The sequence below is a fragment of the Oenanthe melanoleuca genome, chromosome 2 (genome assembly GCF_029582105.1).
Source record: "Oenanthe melanoleuca isolate GR-GAL-2019-014 chromosome 2, OMel1.0, whole genome shotgun sequence".
NCBI classification, from domain to species: domain Eukaryota; kingdom Metazoa; phylum Chordata; class Aves; order Passeriformes; family Muscicapidae; genus Oenanthe; species Oenanthe melanoleuca.
Genome location: NC_079335.1, coordinates 107,641,419 through 107,660,347, shown reverse-complemented (window position 1 = coordinate 107,660,347; position 18,929 = coordinate 107,641,419). Strand labels below are relative to the sequence as shown.

Sequence of the window (18,929 nt, the reverse complement as noted above, 5' to 3'; positions counted from 1 at the left end):
AAATAGCAAAACTGATTTATGAGCCTGTTTGTTATCTGACATGACTTTAACCTTTTGCTTTGTGTTACAGTTTACTAAGTTAGAAGATAATTCCTTAACTGTTATGCCACAAAACTCCATTTATCAAGTACTGACAGATCTCTCAAGCATTCCTGGAAAACTTCTCCCATTGTATTTTTTTAACCTTTTGAGAATATGGGAAAAACTTCTTTTGTACACAAGGATGTGTGAGTTTGGATTAATAAACGACACTTGGTCAAGGATATAAAAAAGGGAGGAAAAAATATTAAATCTAGGCCAGGAGGTTTTAGAGATTTCTACTCTGGAGTAACAGCTCAGGCAGGGCTCTCAACAAAGAAAATTTTGTTCATGTTTTGCCTGTTCATAGTGCTGTTATTTTGTTTGTAGTTCAGATTTGTGTAACTGTTGACAGAGTCTGTTTGAATGAAAGATTTGAAATGTTGTGATCCTTCAGTGTTTTCACTTTTATAAACATGTTTCTTTTGTAGACATTAACTGCATTAATTAACCAGGACTGCCTATTTTTAGAGGTGGGCACCTGTCTCTGCACCACAGGATACATCTTGTCTCTTTTGAAGCCGGCAGGGTGTGGAGATGGTGAACTGGCTTACACTGCTGTTTGGGGTAGTGAAGCTGGCAGAATGCTGGGGCACAATCCATTCCAAGTCATGCTCTGTTTGCAGCAAGTCCTGCCATTACACACCAGCTTTGCTCAATCTGTACATTCATATCCTTTTGCCTTTCTCTGTATGCTTTTCTCAGTTGTCCTGAAGAGCTGTCCTTACCCACACTTAGCACAGAAAAGGAGCAGTAACTTGGTTCATCTACAAACAGAAGGGAAGGCACTGTAGAACACTTTCATTTCTGGTGTTTTCTTAACTCAGAAAAGAAAGAGAATTGCATTTCAGTCTGGTCATAAGGCAAATCAGTAAGGACAAATGGTCCCCAGATTCAGGAAGTAAATACCTGCTTTTTGTCAGTCTCTGTGTGCAGACCCAGTACTGGCTCAAAACTCAAAGTCAGTGGGATACATACTTCTGTAACATCATTATCCTGGTTCACAGCAAGTCCAAGTCACCACTGCTAGAAGTTACTCCTGTGATGAGGTAATGCCTCTTCACAGGTTTTTCTCATTCCTGGGTTTTGAAGCTGAGATTCTGTTCTTTTTGGTATCATGTTGCCTCTTTCAATTTCTAAAGTCACAGGTAGAGGTGATTTCTTCCTTCAGTTCCTGGACTGTTCACAGTCTCAAGACAGCATGGGTCAGTTCTGTTGAGATTCATGTGTGAAGTGTCTCAGTTTTCCAGCTGTCTCTGCTTGTGTGCATGTTGCACAAGGACCTGTTCCAATTTAGTTACTAAGGTCCAGGATCTTGTCTGACATCTCAGTGTTACCAGTTGGAGATTCTTGAGGTATTCAGAGCCATGTTCAAAATTGTTACTTAATTAATTTTGAATTGAAAGTGTCCTCTCAGCTAAGATAATTTCTGCCATGGAACGAGTCAGCTGCAGGTTTTTATGGCTGATTATTCCTATGTGATAATGTTTCATAGCAACAAAGTGATGCTGAGCCCTTGCTGCAAGTTGATCTTTCTCCAAATGGTCTTAAAATTCTAATTTAATCTGTAAATAGAGCTTCTTTTTTTTGCCTTTTTTTTTTTTTTTTTGCCTCTCAGCCTTGATCTTTGTAGGGAGATGAGAAGTTGTGCTCACTGTCTGTTGTCAAAGCTCTTACACCACTGAGATTAAATTCTTGGTTTTCTGTTCTGGCTGTAGTTCCAAAGGCCAGACAACCAGGCCTCAGAAAAAAACCCTCTAAAATGCATAGGTAAGTAGAGGTATTTGTTGATGTATTGTCATATTTGCTGGTATTATTTTCTCCTTGTACATCAGAGTTCAATTGACATCTTCTGTTTCAAATGTGAATTTTTTGAGATGTCACAAATGCCTGCTGAATTTGCCAAGCTGTAAGCATTGGGTTATGCTGATATTTTTGGAGAACAGTACTGCACTGATGGAGTTATGTGTATCCCAGTGTATAGGAATTAACTGCTTTGTAATATTTGTGCTGGGATTCACATTCTGACTCACATTCTCAGCTGACAGAAAGACTTGATAGAATCACTGAGTTCTGCCACTGTGTAGAGCATGGCTTGTTCTTCCTCTCTTGAGAAGAATAGACCTTTCCAAGGGCTTTTTATTCCTTAAAGACATAAGCAGTTCTGGAAGTGTTTCTTAGGCTGCTTTTACATGAGTGCATAAAGTTAGGAGGTGTGTTACTGCTGCAAAACTTGATTACTTGCATATGACACAAAGAGTTCAGCATTAACTGCAGGATTTTGTCTCAAAAGTGAATTTGGCTCACAGTTAAAGATTCTCTTTTTGTCAGCTTGAACAAACCAATTACGTTCCCAAGAAGCTAAAGCAGGTCAGCAACTAAGGCTAAACTCTGGGTTGTACTCTGTTGCAGGGATCTGCCATGGCCATAAAAGCTGATGTGAGAATTGCATGGCTAGCTTCCAGCAGCTTTGATGAAGAACTCTTTTTATAGCTAGGGCAGGTAATGCTGTTCCAAAACAGAGAAGATGGTGTGTAATTTTGTGAATACCCATCCAGAGAAAAGACAGATAAAGAGGGCTTGAGGAGGATGTATAGGTCTTTTTTTTTTTTTTCATAAGATACAGTTTTAATGAAAGCTTTTTAGGAGTTGGCAGCATATCCAAACACCTGCTGCAATGTTTAATTAAAATACTCCAGCTGAATGGAAAGCTTTCCTCCTGACCTTTATAGAAAAGGAAAGGATTATTTGACTTCGCATAGTTTTGACAAAAAAGCCCCTTAGTTTTTACAGGAACAAATGCAGGTGATGAATTCCCAATATGAGAAATAGTCAGTTGTGATTTTTTCCTCCACAATTGTTTCAGATTAGCTCGTCTTATTGGACCCTATTCAATTAATTTGTTTTGATTAAAGTTGCACAGGAATAGAGATGACAATTAATCTGAAGCTTAGAGTGTGATATATTGCAATACCGTTTGTTTAGTCTCTGATGAGTCATGCCTGTGACATTTTGTTTATTATTTAACATTACATGACTCACCTTTTGGTCCAGATTAAAAAATGTGCCTTGTCCTACAGAATTTACTTACAGCTTCAAACAGAAGTAAAGCAAAGCAAACCACTTAGAACAGGGTGAATGCAATACAGTAGGAAGAAAGCTGTGCATTACACTAAAATCTTGACTCATTCATTGAAGATGCATTGGAAGTGTGGTAAAACACTATGTTTTGTTTAAAACGTGTTTATTCAGTTATGATTCTTTATTTATCTTGGTCTTGTGATGCAAAGAGATTTTTCACTAGGATGAATGTTCTTGTGAGTCAGCTTTGAAAGCATCCTAAGACTGTTGCATGTAAAGCCAGGGAGTTGTGAGAGAAATAAGCAAATAGCTGTAAATACAGTGCATCTAGTTGGAGAACTTGTTATTCACAGTTAAAAGATAAAGTGTGTATCATCTTGAAGAATGACTGGCTGAGACTTCGCTCTTAAAACTAAACACCAATTACCTTTTTTTTTGTTTCTTGCTGTTAAGGTGACAGAACATCAATTAAAATGTTTAAAATAGTTTGAATTTTAATGTAGATGCAACATCACCAGTTCATAAACTGGGGGGAAAAAAGTCAGATGAGTCTAATTGTCTTTCAGTCTCCAGAACCACCCCACAGATTTGGGGCTCTGTGAGGCTTGTTGAAGTATAGTGGATTTGCTTTCATATGTGTACATTTTGGTATCTTTGCTGAATCTGTCCACAGCTCAGTTGGAAATTCTGTATCTGTTCACTTTGGCTTGGAGTAGGACAAATGAGGTTTGGTTGAAGCAGGAACAAAAAGTTCCTGAAATTTGTGATGTTTGCAGTAGGTGACAAAGCGTTTTGTTTATTACTGAACCACCAGTAGTTTTAAAACCCTGGCAAAAACACTGCTTCATATCTCCCTACTAATCACAGGTCATCTAGTCAGGTAAGCAAGGAGGAATTTCTGAGCCCTGGTGAACAGAATTCCTTACAATGCATAAGTACAGTGACTCATGCCATAATTTCCTTGTATCTTTCTTCACGGAGAAAAATGTATGACTTAAATGTGGAAAGAAGTATAAGTCTTGCAGATTAATAGAAAATGGCCATTTTTTCCCCCTTCTTTGATGTGAAACATTAGGGCATTTTGACAATAAACTCTACCTCTCAGTGTGGGAGCCAATATGTAACGTTAGCAATCAGCTAAGAGGCACCTTCATATGGCTTGTATTAATCATACTGTCAATTTTAATTCCATGAGCATCCTTCTTTCCACTTTTCACTTAGAATTTATTTCAGAGCATGATCAAAGCTCTGCTGTTCATTACATTCAGCATGAGCTAATTTGGCTTTTGGCAACTCTCATCTCAGTTTCTGTTAAACGCTGGCCATAAATTGAGATAAGCATTGTGCCAAAACATTTCAGGATTTCCTAATGGTAACATAGGGATTGGTGTATTATCCATGCTAGTTTGAAGAACTGTTGGGTTACTGCAAAATTAACCATTAGCAGATACTTAAAACCACCAAGACAAATTTACACCTACAGTGATTTTTTTCATGTCTTCTGAATTGACTACAGGATTAAACAAATGTGAGAAAAATCTTGTTCCTGTAACATGTCTGAAACATGTCGTTTTTGTGTATGCTGTAGTTTTATAGAGGCTTTTATACAGACAGTTTTGCAAGTGTGCTGTATCATAAAATATTTTGGGTCATAATATGATGTGTTTATACAACAATATTATTAGGGCAACTGTTTTTTCCCAAGCTGCAGTCAGTTAGGAGTCTGTGTAGAAGACTGATACCAGAAGATCTTTTATTCAGAATTTTTTTCTTTCAGCAGGTGTTTCTAAATCATGCTGAATGTTTAATTTGTAGTGATAGATACAAAAATGGCAATTTCCCTGGAGAGGGGGGAATGCTGCTTGGGTATGTAAGTAAAACACCTCTCTACTAGCACTTGGCCCTCTTTTTTTCACACTTCAGTCTTGAAATGATCTAACGGTAGGCTTAAAACTCCAGTGTAAAAAAATCTATAAAAAGCCTTGAGTAGATAAGTAAATGGTGGGAAGTAATAAACTAGTGACTTCTTTTCAGTGCCAAGTAAATTGGTGACAAAATTTCTATAGATTTTGGGCTGCCTCATATCTTAATTGTTATTATTGGAGAAAATTACAGAGAACAGTTGGGCTTCTCAATATTTTCAAAAAGTCTAATAAAACTAGCTAATGCTTCAGTTCATTACTGTCTGAATATGATAAGTAACAGCTGTGGTTTAAACACTAGTAAAAATAAGTTATAAATAATTATAAAATTTGTTTTAAAAGAATATTAAATTACTAGAAAGCGTAATGGTGCCATAAGACAGAAAAATGATCACAATTATATAACTGACCAGAATACTTGTGCTTGGAGTTTATTGGAATATCTTTGGATGGAATATTTATTTATTTATTTAATTGACTTCCCCTGATTTAATAAATATTTGTTTATTTGAGTGACTTATGTTTAAATTTGTATCTGGTTTAAATACTTTCTAGGGCTTTTCAAAAGCAGGAGTAAGTTTCAGAAATAGGACTGGCTTCCTATGCCTGCATTACAATCAGTCTTGTAAAGATCTTTTTGAAAACAGAAGGAGAGTACAAAAATATGTAAGGGCAGAAGAGACCTGCTTCCTCACTAGGAGATGATGTTTGCAGTATTTTATTTTTTGCTTTGCTTAGCTCATTGCTTCTGCAGTTGCTTCCTGGAAATATGAGCACAGAATCTGTTCCTTTAGAGATTATCTTAACTTTTTCTTTTTTCTGTTTACTTAAAAAACCCCTTTCTTATTGTCTTACATATTAGTCTCTTGCTCAGGAGTGCTGGCCAGGAAATGCCTTGTTTGTTTGTTTGTTTGTTTGTTTGTTTGTTTGTTTTCATTTTGATAGTACATGAAGCAGTTGTAGTATTCAGAATAAATTTGCTTCTTTCAAGAGAAACCAATTCAATAGTCTAGAGGCATAAGACAAAGACTTATCTGGAAAGGGGTGAGTTTCAGTGCGTCCAGATGTCAGATCTGCTAAAATGAACCCAGATTCTCATGGTGCAGCTTAATACTTACAGTTGAAATATACCTCAAAACTGTGTATTAAAGCCTGATATCTTTTTCAGTATAGATTTATACTTGTGACATTTTACAGTGGATTGGTAGTAAAAATACAGACCAGGATTTCTGCACTACCTGAAACAGTTTTTGAGGTGTAAATACAAGGAGGTGCCATGCAAGCTGACATTCTTCCATTCAAACTCATTAATTTAGTACATGTTGCATTCTAGGAAAAAAAAGCATTGTGATTCAGGCATTCAGTTTTAAGATCTAGATTTGGCAAATGACTTGGGCGTTTTCAGGCTTAAGTGTTTTTCTGAATCTAAATATATTCATAAATATTCTTAAAGCTAAACATAAGCTTAAGTACTTCGCTGAGTGGCTCTAGGTTTCAGATGTGCTGGTGCGGTCAGCAGAAATGGGTGATGTGCTCCTGCCCTTCTGACAGTCTGTGAAACATTCTGGCAGAAATGGAGCTGCCAGGCTTCCTTGGGCAGCCTTTGTGTGTGTGTGCTCAGGATCTGAGAGGAGGAAGCGGATGTTCTGTTACAGATGATAAATGGACCGGATAATGCCGTCTGCTCACGCTCCCCAACACGTTTTGTAATAAGCTTCTGCTCACTTGCATCTACCTCAGCCACGTTTTAATGGGACAGGCTGAAACTCTCCCTGCTGGACAAGCTCTGTGAAGTTTGGAGTTTTGAGGTTTTGTATTAAAATAAATGCCTTCCACCTTTTGTGAAAGTTGAAGATCTATAGGTAAAGAAATAAATATGGGCTATTTATAAATATATAAAATTAGATTATTGTTATGTTCAGGCATTGTATCTGTGCTCTGAGATAGCAGTGTGCAGGCTGACAGAAGTTTCACTCTGATCTAAAGAATGTGCATTAGGATGCTTCTATTAGAAAACTGTCTCAACTTGTTAAAGATACATGCTTCTGAAACATCTCTGGTTTATGTGCTTTGTAGTGTCTTCAAGAAGCACATGAGGTGTAAGAGCATGAGCTTTTCACCTGTACTGAGCATACTCCAGTTGAGAACTAAGACACATTTCACTGTGCTGGAGTGGCAATAGGCATTGGATCTGAGGCAGGAAGGCTGCACTTCAATCCTAGTGTTTGGTTTCCTGGAGTTTCAGCAGAGAGGAGGCTGAAATGAAGGAGAAATGAACTATGCTGCTTTGGGAATAAATAAATAGGGTAGATGGAGTTCACAGGTTGTGGCAGGTGTTAGGATTGTGAGTGTGAGCATGTGGATGTTTGTGGAAGAGAAGGTTGATGGGAGAGGTGAAGAAGCTCTGACAGAGATCCATTATATAATAACGTTTTTTGTCATTTCCACACCCCATTCCCCAGGATTTGAAGTTTTGAAAGAAAGGTTCCATAAAAACATCTGGGATATGTGATTTTTAAAAGCAGCATTTATTGGAGTAGCAGAAGAAAGGCCCCTTTTAAAGTCCCTCAGCTGTGATAATTCTGTCCCATTAGCAAGACTCTCTATTGAAGCCAGTTCAGTCTACAGGAGGGAAGGAAGGTTTGGTCATGCTTTCTTCTTATGTATATTGCAGAAATGTTTGCTCATAAATCTATTGATGTCTATTAAAGGCAGTTTAATTTAATTGAACTTCCTGAGCTTTATGAAAATTTTTCTTTGCCTCTATTGCTCCCTTGACAGAATTATTTTTCACTTTCCTTGTGCCTTTTTTTCTTCACTGAGAAAGATGCAAGACCCAGAAGAATAAAATTTGTTGCCACTAAAAAACAGCATTTGGTTTGGTGGGTGTTTGGTTTTGTTTTTGTTTTGGTGGGTCTTTTGTTTTGTTTTTTGTTTGGTTTGGTCTGCAGTTTTTTGGGGTTTTTTTTTTTTGTGTTCTTAGTATTTGAACTTACCTTATTTTAATGTCAGAACAAAGTGATCTGGAGTCTTAGCAAGGAAGCTAATGATCTCCCTGCCTTCTGCTCTGACAGCAACACGATTCTGCAGTGATGCTTTCCTTTGGCAACGGCCAGCAGAGGACAGAGGTTCCAAGTTAGGTGCCATTCTCAGGTGCTGCCTTTTGCATGGTTAGTAACCAGAGACCACCTTGCTTCAGAGTATGGACTGGTTCTAGGATGGACTAGGTCTAGATTTCTGGTTTTAATTGAAAGTTTCTGTGAATAGTAGATTATAAAATAGGCTTTGGATGCAAAATTTTGATAATGTCTCCCCAAGCTGATGTTTGATATGCACTTTATCAGCTAACCACCAACACAGCTACTGCTGTGTTGTTTTTCCTTTCTTTTTTTCTTCAGTTGAGTAGATTTTGTCAGGAATTGCTGTGGTAAAACCACTATAGAAATCAAACTAGCTGTTTGTAATTTCAGGAATTTAACCCTACGTTGCAATTTCTGTTTTAGAAGAGGTGAGGTTGGGGTCTCACTCCTGCAGAATACAGCTTCTGCTTCTGCTCTTGTTGGTGGATTTGCAGAGCAAAATAGTTCTTCTGGCTCTCCAAGCACCTGGCACAAGACCACAAGAATTTGATGGCACTGCATTCATCAGGGAGAAGAGATTCAGCGCTGCAGTTGGTACACTGCAGAATAAGAGGGGACTTTGCTGTTGGCACTGGAGAGCTTACAGCTTGTGGGAATGTTACCCCGGGTTTTGCTCACAGTGGAATAGTCCTCTTGTAATCATGAAGGGCATGTTCATGGAAACAATACTGTTTTTTAATGGTTGCAGCTAGAAATAATGGTTGGGTCTGTAACCTGATTTCAACAAAAAAAAAACCCCAACCAAAACAAAACCCAAACCAAAAACCAGCTCTATGAAGAAATTTTTAATATTGAACAAATGCATTTACACTAGTGTAGCAAATTTGGATAAACTTTAGTATTTCAGTTTTATAACATATTCATACTAGTGTTAACGTAATGAAAGCAAATCTTGTTGTTTTCTGGTGATTTATACTATATTCCTAAGAGTATTATACTGTACTATACTCCTAAGAGATTTATACTATACTCCATTTCTTTTTTGAAATTTCTTTTGTTTAAAAAATCAGTATGACAATGTGACTGATATAGTGAATTTAACTACTCAACTCCCTACTTTTTCCTTCAGTTTCTCTTGGATAACTACTTACATTTCCTTTGTCAAGTTACAATTTCAAAATGAAATATAAACTGTTAATAAAATAGATCCATTTATTTTCAAGAGGTTTCATGGATCACATGAACCAGGTTCATAATTTCTGCCTGGACAGTTTTATTAACACTGTTCCAAATTTGCAAATAAGAACAAATGGAAAAGTTATTCAAGGGAGGCTGTTTATCTGATGTCTTTTTTCAGGTTCATGGGAGTTATGAGGTGGGCTTGTACTCAATTTTCAGTCTGTTAAGTCCAATGTGTTTTCTGAAGTCACAGGTCTTGCACACAGGGACATCTCCCACACTTTATGACTGGTAAAGCTTTGTTTTCATGAGAGGGAAAAGGACATTAAAAAGCCATGCAGGGGAGCAAACCAAAGGTCTATCTAATCCTGGAATTTTTTTTTTTTTTTTTTTTTCCCTGTGATAGCTCTTAGTGGATACCTAGAAAAGACATGACAGTGGGGCAGGCAAAAGTAATGACTTCCCACATCTGTACTCCAACTTTTGATCCCTCTCTGGCTTGAAGATTTGAGTCAGAGGTTTTGCCTTTGTTTCAGACTGTATCCTTGTGTTTGTTGGCTGAGTTGTGCTAGGATGAAGACTAATTTCTGGCAAGCAGCTAGTTAGTTAATGTTGCAATAAAACTCATCACATAGTAAAGCAATTAAAACACGTTGCCCTTCTAAATTTGTTTGAAAAGATACAGTGTTTTCCAGGATTAATTACTGTATTTTTGTTTTATTGTAGTTTCCCTAGATGTCTCTTCTATTCCTTCCTCACCTGTATCAAAAATGGGAAAAACTTAGTCTCTATCCTCCATAGTATTATTTACATTTCCTTGAAATTATTGGTTGTATTTTCTTAAAAGCTGTTTGAATTTAGAACTACTTTGAAGTCTCTGTGTAAAGTCACTTGCTTGGCTTGTGGTTTTAAACCTCCTCAAGAGGCAGAATAATTATAGTTGCAAACTCTGATTTTAGCTTCTTAATACGATTTAAAAAATACAATTTTTTTTGTTCAGCAATGTGATATGAACGCCATTGCAAAGAACTTTGGGCTTCAAGAAGTAACACTGTGTGATGCTGAGTCTGTTTTTAACTGCTCATTGTAACTTTTCAAATAAATACCCTTCTCCAAATGCCTCAGTTTTTATTAATTCTGTCTTAAGTATAAGATTTTAGCCCAATTCTGTTATTTAGTTTTGAGGAATTCCCAATCTGATCTCTTTTTTTTTACATTTACATACCAAAATTCTATCTGTGGATTAGTTACTCCTCTTCAGCCTGTGATTACTTATGACTCTATTCTGCATAGGAATATTGTTTGTCTTGTTCAGTTATTGTCTTCAACATTTTACCTTTTTCAATTTAAGAGATTCCTCCAAAGCTGGCTCTGATAATACATGTTTTATTGCTGTGTGTTTCTAGTATAAACCAACATTATTTGCTGTAATTTTCTTTTCTGAAGGAAAGTTTCATAGTAGCAGATGGTATTAACTAGAGGGGGAAAACAAAATCTAAGTGGGTGAGAGAGTGTTATATTTAAATAATGTGGTACTAACCATTGCATTACACAGCAGTCAATGCCAATTGATTCATTAACCTTTTAGTCTTTGTGTTTTCATTGTGTCAATTTTCAGCCTTCCTTTCACCTCTTTAAAGAAATATTATTCATTGTAATATTTGTTTCCTAGACTTACTGTTTCTGCAATACATTTTAAGAAATATTTTAATGTATGGTTCTTTGTCATTGTTCTTTTGTTACCATAATCCGACTTTTTACTTTAACTTTTATATATTAGCTTGTTTAGAGTTTCACCACAGCTGCTGTGAAGTCTATAGTGTTTTTGTTAGCTTCTTGCTCGTGTAATACCAGAAACTGAGGGATTTTTGGTCTGTTAGGTTGTATTCATGTGCCGAAGTCCATCAAGATCATACAGTTCAGCAAAATGGTATTTCAGAGAGGAATGCTGCTCTGCTTCATTTTATTTTAGAAAAATCAGGGGAATTTGGGAAGTAGCTTGGATGTGCTATCTAAATTTAAGCACCTTCATGAGTATTATCATGGCAGTGTAAGCATGTGCTTGAAATAAAGCACATATATTTGAGTGTTGCCTTATCTTGGTCAGGGTTTTCTCAGCTAGGAGCAAGGTCCTGCTTACAGATATGCAGCATACTGTCAGCTCAGGCCTTGATGGAAGAAGATTCATTATTTAGATTGTACTTGACATAAATGTAGAAACAAAATGACTGACCTGACAGTTTGGCACTTGTTTTTTGTGAGATAGTGCATATTTAAGTGAAATTTAAAGACTGTTCAGTGACTAGGTTTAACAGAACTTTGTGACTGTTTTCTCTTAAATAAGATTATAAAGTTTTGCAATAAATTACGACTAATTTGACATCTTATACGTGGAATGTATTTCCTGAAAAGTTTCTGTTCGTCAGTGCGCCACTTCTTTTATATATATTTTACTTAGTTTTGTTCTCTTCTGATGCTCTCAGGAATGTTTTTGCATTTTGGTAACTCCTCTAATGCAGAAATTTGGTGTTTATTGCTATCTATTGCAATAGCTTGTTTCAATTGTATCATAACATACATATATGTGGGTATGCACATATGTATGTTGTTATAATTTCATCTGATACGTATTTGTATATATATTTATATACATGTAAAAAATTCACTCTGAAATTGTATATACTGGGTGCAGAATATAATATGTTCATTTCCTATACACCAATGATGCGTTTTAAAAGCTATTATTTTATCTGGAGTCACAAATACAAAATTCAGTTACAATGTTATAGTATACAGTGAAAATAGGATTACTGTGAAAATAAGGCAAACTATCTGTGTTTAGATTCAAATTAGGAATGACTGCAAACAGAAAAAATATGGAGTAGCGGAGACCTAATATAGTTATAGTAAGCTATGTTGTGCGTGTCACAAGAAATCATTGTTTATACCACTGTTACTGAAATTTAGAAATATTATGCTGTTTTCCCCATGCTTCAGACTCTATAAAACAACATTTTTCTTTTTCCTTTTTTTTCCACAGCACTTGCTACTAGCAATAAAGTTTATCATGGCATTTGTAATTCCTGATAAACCAAGAGAAATCCAGATGAAACTCGCCAAATTGGAATTTGAATCTTTAGAGGCTCTCAAACAACAGGTAAGAGAATTTCAGATGCAGCTTCATTTTCTCTTAATCCATCATTGCTTAAGAAGTGGAACAGAGAGCTTTAACCTATTTATCTGTCCTTTCAACCCACCAATGTATGCAAATCCTCACTAGAAAAATGATCTGTCCTTTCAGACAGCTTGAAATTCCTGGTGTGACTGGTAATGTAGCACCTTATAATGTCTGTTGTACTTGTGTGTGCACACATACTTTCTTTATATTGTCACTTTTAAAGGACATTGGGCTCTACTAAACCTCATTTCATCCCCTAGAGATGTTTGTTATTACAACATCAGAATTTCTTTCATTTCTGAAATACCATCACAAGTAAAGATTTAACTCAGCTCTAGAATTAATCAGAAATTGTAAACAGTCTGAACATGTTTGAAATAATTGTGTGGAGAAGTATATACATGTGAGGAAATAGTAATGTTGCCTTAATTTACTATCCATACACTATTCTGATTTTATTGTGTAAAAAGGTATATTCTACAATATACTTAACAAACATTCCAAAGCAATTAGGAAAATAAGGAACTAGTGTTTTACTGAAAATTTCTATTTTAACCAACGATTCCGTAGAGTTGGTGGTGGAGATCACAAGAGATGAAGAGTTGCATGGGATTAGCTTCAGTAGGACACAGAGCTTCTTCAGAGCTGGTTTTGCAATCATGGCATACTTTAGAAGTGTCTGACTGTACAATGGTAGATAAGATTTCTAAGCTATCTTACATATAAGAGAACAATTAAACTACAAATGAAAACTCGAACATTGAGCTGAGGAGACTGATTTCCCTATTTTTTGTAATTTTAGATATTTTCACACTGCAGAGCGTGGGTTTACACAAGCATGTTCTTTGTTTGCTCAACATGCACTTGTGTGAACTCCTCTATACTATCTCTTATGTGTATAAAATGGAAGGTTATTTTTTAAAGCATCTACTGTAACTGTGACAAAATGATCTCTTGATTTTGAGCAAACTGAGTCTGTAAACAATACACTGCCTTTTGTAGTTAAAATTTCACAGTTCTGTGTGATACTAGAACATCACAAATGAGGTGAGTGCTGTCTTTCTTAATCAGCCATAGCAAACAAAATCCAAATTACAGTTGTGTCTAATGCCTGATAGTTTTGTTTTGCTTTTCTCTAGTAGGTCAACGTGAAGTTACCAGGAGCTGGCCAGGAATCTCATGGGGTTTTTAGATAATATTAAGAGGAACAGGACTGCCTTTCTATTTCAGTTGTTCTTTCTCTGTTTGCATTTTGTAGACAGGCAAAACCAGGTCACCCACTGGAATGCTAAGGTCGAGTGAATATGGTCACCTTTGGTCACAATGTTCCAGCTGGAATATATGGAGAGTCTCTTTCAGTATGAGTGTGCTTGTCAGCAGTTAGGTCTTCATCTCCTATCCTTGCATCTGTGCATTCTTACAGTAATATATGCCTGATTCCCAGTTTTTCAGGGTTGCTTCATTAATTCAGTGACAAAAAGTTAGTCTGAATTTCAGCAAAAACCAGAAGCCTGGCCTAGTTCTCACCTATACTTTCAGACTTCCTAAGGAGTCTAGGAAGAGTATTGGCTGAGTTTCAAGTGCCTTGATAAGTAGTTTAAATGCAAGTATATGTCATCACCTTTTTAGATTTCCTCTGATTGATACTGTGTTATGTATGCCACAGACATGTAGGTATTTGGGCTTTTTTTCCTTGCTCTTTAGTGTTTTTTTGAGTGAAAAATATCTTCATCTAAAAGTAGTACATTGGCACTACAAAAAGATACCAAAACATTTATTTCAGAAGCACATTTTCTATTTCTTCCTCTTGTTACTGAGTGTCAGCATGGTAATTTATTCTGTATATCTTACTTTAAAGCAAAAAATAAGAGCAACAGAATCCCCCAAAACATGTATTTAAAACAACAGGCATAAATATCTGAGGTAAATATGTTATGGGATCAATGTTATGGAGAAATTGGTTTGTATACTTTTGTGCAAGTATGCATCACATTCCTTTCTTGATGCTATCCAGACATGGATTCCATTGTAGTTTACCATATAATCTTTTAGAGTACTGCTTCTTGGGATGTAGCTATTAGAGAGTACTAACAGTGCCACACTGTAAACCTCTGAGATGCCAAAGCAGATTATTAGGCATGGAGAGAGGATCTCCTAATACAGCTGCTTTGAGCAGTTGTATTGATTATACTTGGGATCCTTAACTTTAGGCAGTGGGAGTACCTTTACATTTTCATTAATGCTAAGCTAATTGCTTTTTAACATGGTACAGTGGGACTGTAGCTATTCTGTGTTCAAATCAATTTGAAGACGTGAGTGTCTATTAAAAAGGGATTTTAGGGAATAGAGTGTCTCAGCTCTCTAATAGACATGAATAGTCATCATTAGAGCTTGTTAAAAAAAAACCTTCTATATGCTGAAAAATGCCATTAAAAAAAAAAGGAAGTAATTTTTATTGGAATATCAATCTTGTTTTGAAGTTCTCAGACTTCAGGGAAAGTTTTTAGGAGCTCCTGAAATGTTTCTTTGAAACATTTCTTTACATATTTTGTATTAAGACTGTTGAAAAGGAATAGACTATTGAATGGATTGAATAATGTGATTTATTTTGAAAAAGACTTCGTTATGATACAGTCCTAATATCATAACAAAGTTTTTTAATGTAACTCAGTACAATGTGTGTTAATCTTTCTGAATCCAGTTTAGGGGATGTGCTACAGCTGTAGATTTTGCTTCAAATTTCTCTAGTATCCTTCAATGTAAAGAATTATAGAGGGGGCTGGTTAGACTATTTTTGGGGGGAACTGGGGCAGAGAATAAATTAATGTGAACTTTATTGTAGAGTACTAAAGAGATTATGGATTAAGCTTCTTGGAAGAGGTGCAGGAGTGACTCCTTTCACACTCCCTGAAGTGTTGTCAGATTCTTTGTTGCCTTGGAAAAAAACCTGGATAATGGGCAGCTGGAAATGGGTATTGTCTGCTGCCAGGGTGATGGGCCCTTTTCTAGTGAGTGTCAGGATCCTTCCTGGGGAAGGAGCCACTTGGTAAAGTGGAGTGAGGTGCCCGAGACTCTCCTTGCATTTTTGCAGTACTCTGCTCTGTTGCATGTGCTTACTACAAGTGCAGAAGCATGCCATGCTCTTTGGTCTAGTTCCTATTTTAGGGAAGACTAAGTATAGATGTGCTTGCAGGCAGCATGGGAACAGTCAGTTAATTCTCCAGTGGTTCAAGAACTACCACTGCATACATTGTACATGGAAATAATGATGTAGAACTTGTGTGAGGTCACTATCTAGCATTTTCAGGGCAGTGACAGTAAAAGCTTCACTAATAAATACTTCAGCTTCTGGATGGTTCAAAGCTTAATGAATAGACAGAAAGCCCTCATGGTTGGAGTTGAGTCAGCCATATATCTTTATGAAAGGTCTAATTTTCAGAAACACAAGAGAACTACAGATGAAACAGCATGATTTTCATTTTATGGACTAGATTACAGTCATGTTTTCAGGTACCAGGATACCTCCCCAGTATTACCCTCTTCCAGCTGAGGCTAAACCTCAGTTAAATACCGTTTTTCTGCACTGAAATAAGACCCAGGCAAAAGATAGCCAAACTGGGGAAAAATAATTATTCATGCAATTATTTTCTGATCATAAAGTACAGATAATATCCACTTCAAGATGACGTATGACTAATAGATATTTTTCAAGGAAGGATGGATTGTTAAATGGTGGGGAATGGCCTATCTTTTCACAAAGTGCAACTAATTACTTTTACAATATCCATACTAGATCTGAAAACAAGCTTGGTGATATGAAAATGCTCAGGGTTATTTTGTGGTACTTTTGCATTAAAACATCTGAATTACATAAATTGAGTAAAGATGTTTTTCCTTAACGGCATCTCCTGCACCAGTCTCTGAGCAAGATAAACATAGCCCTGATGACAACAATAGAGAAATACATTTTCGTGCAAGAATTGGCTTTTTTGGAGTAATTATAGAGGGCAAAAACTGTCCTTAAGTTGGAGCAGAAATGAGATACAGAGGATTTTTTGTTCTGTGCATCCCTTCCTAGTTTCATCCCCATCCCTTACCTCCAAGAGGACCTAATCTATAAATATCCTACCATCCCTATGCTCTCGATTCCTTCCTTAGTCTTCTAGCCATCAGTGGGCAGTAATCTTTTAACAGAAATGCCTTTTTCTTCTGATATGTGAAGCCTTTCAGTGCTTCCTCTGAGGAAGCGAATCCATCTGTTAGGTATCTGGTGTCCATCTGTAAATATTCCACCAGGAAGCGACTCCAGACAGATAACAGGCTCATGAGTAAAGGGCCCAGTCAGCTGATTGACAGCTGTCACCCTTCCTCAACTGGCAGTAATGAAAAGGGTCAGGCTTAGTGAGCACCAGCCATGCAAAGATGCCTCCTTTATCCTCCCTGGTGTATTTCTGTTTAGAGAGTGATAAAGTAATGCAGTTAAGACCTTTTGCTCTTTCATACAGTATCTCCCTTGGCAGCTGTACCATCCATATGCAGTTGCTTAATGACAGTGGTGTGTCTGGATATCCATAAACAATTGTTTCAGTTGCTTTAGAGTGAAGTCCAGGTGTTTATAAGTCAGTACTGTTCTTTCCTAATGATTCCCAACAGAATAACAAGTTTCTTTAAGCAACAGCAGATGCCACATTCACGAGGATTTCACCAGCAATGTCAACTGTTTCCTGAAAATGGGTCATGTGTCTCAGTTCCCTCTCAAGGAAATGCAGGAAATGAGGAATGCTGTGACTCTCTGCATCATCATCACTGACCAGAGGCTTCTTCAAAACATGACATTGTGTTAACATGCTTCTTTTTGAAAAGGGTAGTGAGGCAATGACAGAAAGAGACCAGTGTCTGTTCACCTACGTGCAGTCACGCGGAAAGTTTAAACCCTTCCTCCCTCCTTCTGCAGGTGTTTTAGTATGTGAAAGTTGCTGTTCTCTCAGTGAAAACCTTCTGATTCAAACAATTTCAGTGCCTTGTCATTGCAATTCACTACACTGCATCAGCTTTAATAATGGCAAAGCTTTCTGGTTTCTGACTGCAGTTGCTGAGCCTTGCCATTTCTCCTGGGAATAGTACCCACTAGGACTAATCACATCCTTTCCAGAAGGAATACACTGTGCTGGCCTGTTAGAGTGTGTAGCCTCTCTGAGAACAGCTTTCTTCAGCTCAGATCAAAGCAGTATTGCTAACTTAAGGGTCTTCTGTACTGTGTGACATTTGTGCATTCTCCTTGCACCTCTTCAAGCTGTTTTTGTTGCAGAGATTTTCTCTGTACTAGCATATCATGTCTCTCAAAATATGGCTGTAGGTGTGATGGGCCAAGAGCTGCTTGACTTATCAGTGAGCCTCAGAAATGACCTTTTTCTTTTTGTGGGGGAAGGAAGAAAACAGGATCTTTGTTTTTAACGGTCTAACATTGGAAGAGCATAAGTCATTACTTCTTAATGTCCTGTTTATTTATCATGCAAAATGGAAACTGAAGACAGTTTTTTGTGAGTCTGAAGCAATCTCTGTGGATTTCTGCCTTATCTGATGTCATAAGTACCAGAATTTAGAAGGACCTGTAGTTTCAGGACTACCCTCAAAACACCACTGAAGCTTGTTCCGTGCTTGCTGGCAGTACTGAACGAACACAAGGCTGCAGACAGACAGGAGGAACAGCAAGTAGCTGACATGAAAAGATTTCATTCAAATAATCTAAGACTTGTGAAGCAGCCTGTAGGAAAGGCTGATGAAACTTGAGCTCAAATAGTGAATTTATGTTAAAACAGAATGCGACCAAATAAATGTTTTGACACCACCCTCCTCCCAAAAAAAAATCCTTTGTTTCTAAAGAAAAAAAAATTAACAAAGCCTCATTTTTTTCTAAAGAAATACACGACTGCACTTTTTTTCATAGGCTTTACAGTTTTGTGTAATGAGATGTAACTAACAGGTGTTAAAATAAAACCATTGCTATTCGTTGTTGGTTGCTGTAGGCTTTTTTAAGAGGCCAAATCTGTTACTTCAACTTCACAAATGTGATTTTTTTCATGGTGAATAAGCAGAACTTTTAGACATGTCAATATAACATTTGCATATGTTTGGTAGCAGCAGGATATAATGCAAGTAAGATTCATTATATTTTCATAACAGTTTTTTAAGCATAGGAAGACTTGCACCCAGCCATAGAACAGACTGTGCTCAAACATAGTTTTGACAGGGTATTTTAAACATGAATTCCTTTAATCCTGGAGCTTGCCTGAGAGTATGTTAATTAAAATTTCTTTCAATAGAAAAGTGTTAGCAAAACAAAAATAGATTGAGGTCCTTTAAGAAAATAAAAGTAAAATCGAGTTTGGGAAGGAGATTTGTGTCTCCCCA

At 36.8% G+C, this 18,929-nt stretch overlaps 1 protein-coding gene across 3 annotated transcripts in view; it reads left to right on the top strand.

The window, feature by feature from the left end:
• The window catches only part of ANO10 (anoctamin 10), a 125,668-nt gene that overhangs the window by 72,070 nt on the left and 34,669 nt on the right, over positions 1-18,929 (top strand). For all 3 annotated transcript variants that reach the window (XM_056483488.1, XM_056483490.1, XM_056483491.1), the window contains exon 12: positions 12,381-12,497. In XM_056483488.1, coding sequence (XP_056339463.1) covers positions 12,381-12,497 — 117 coding nt within the window. The remainder of the gene's footprint in view (positions 1-12,380; positions 12,498-18,929) is intronic.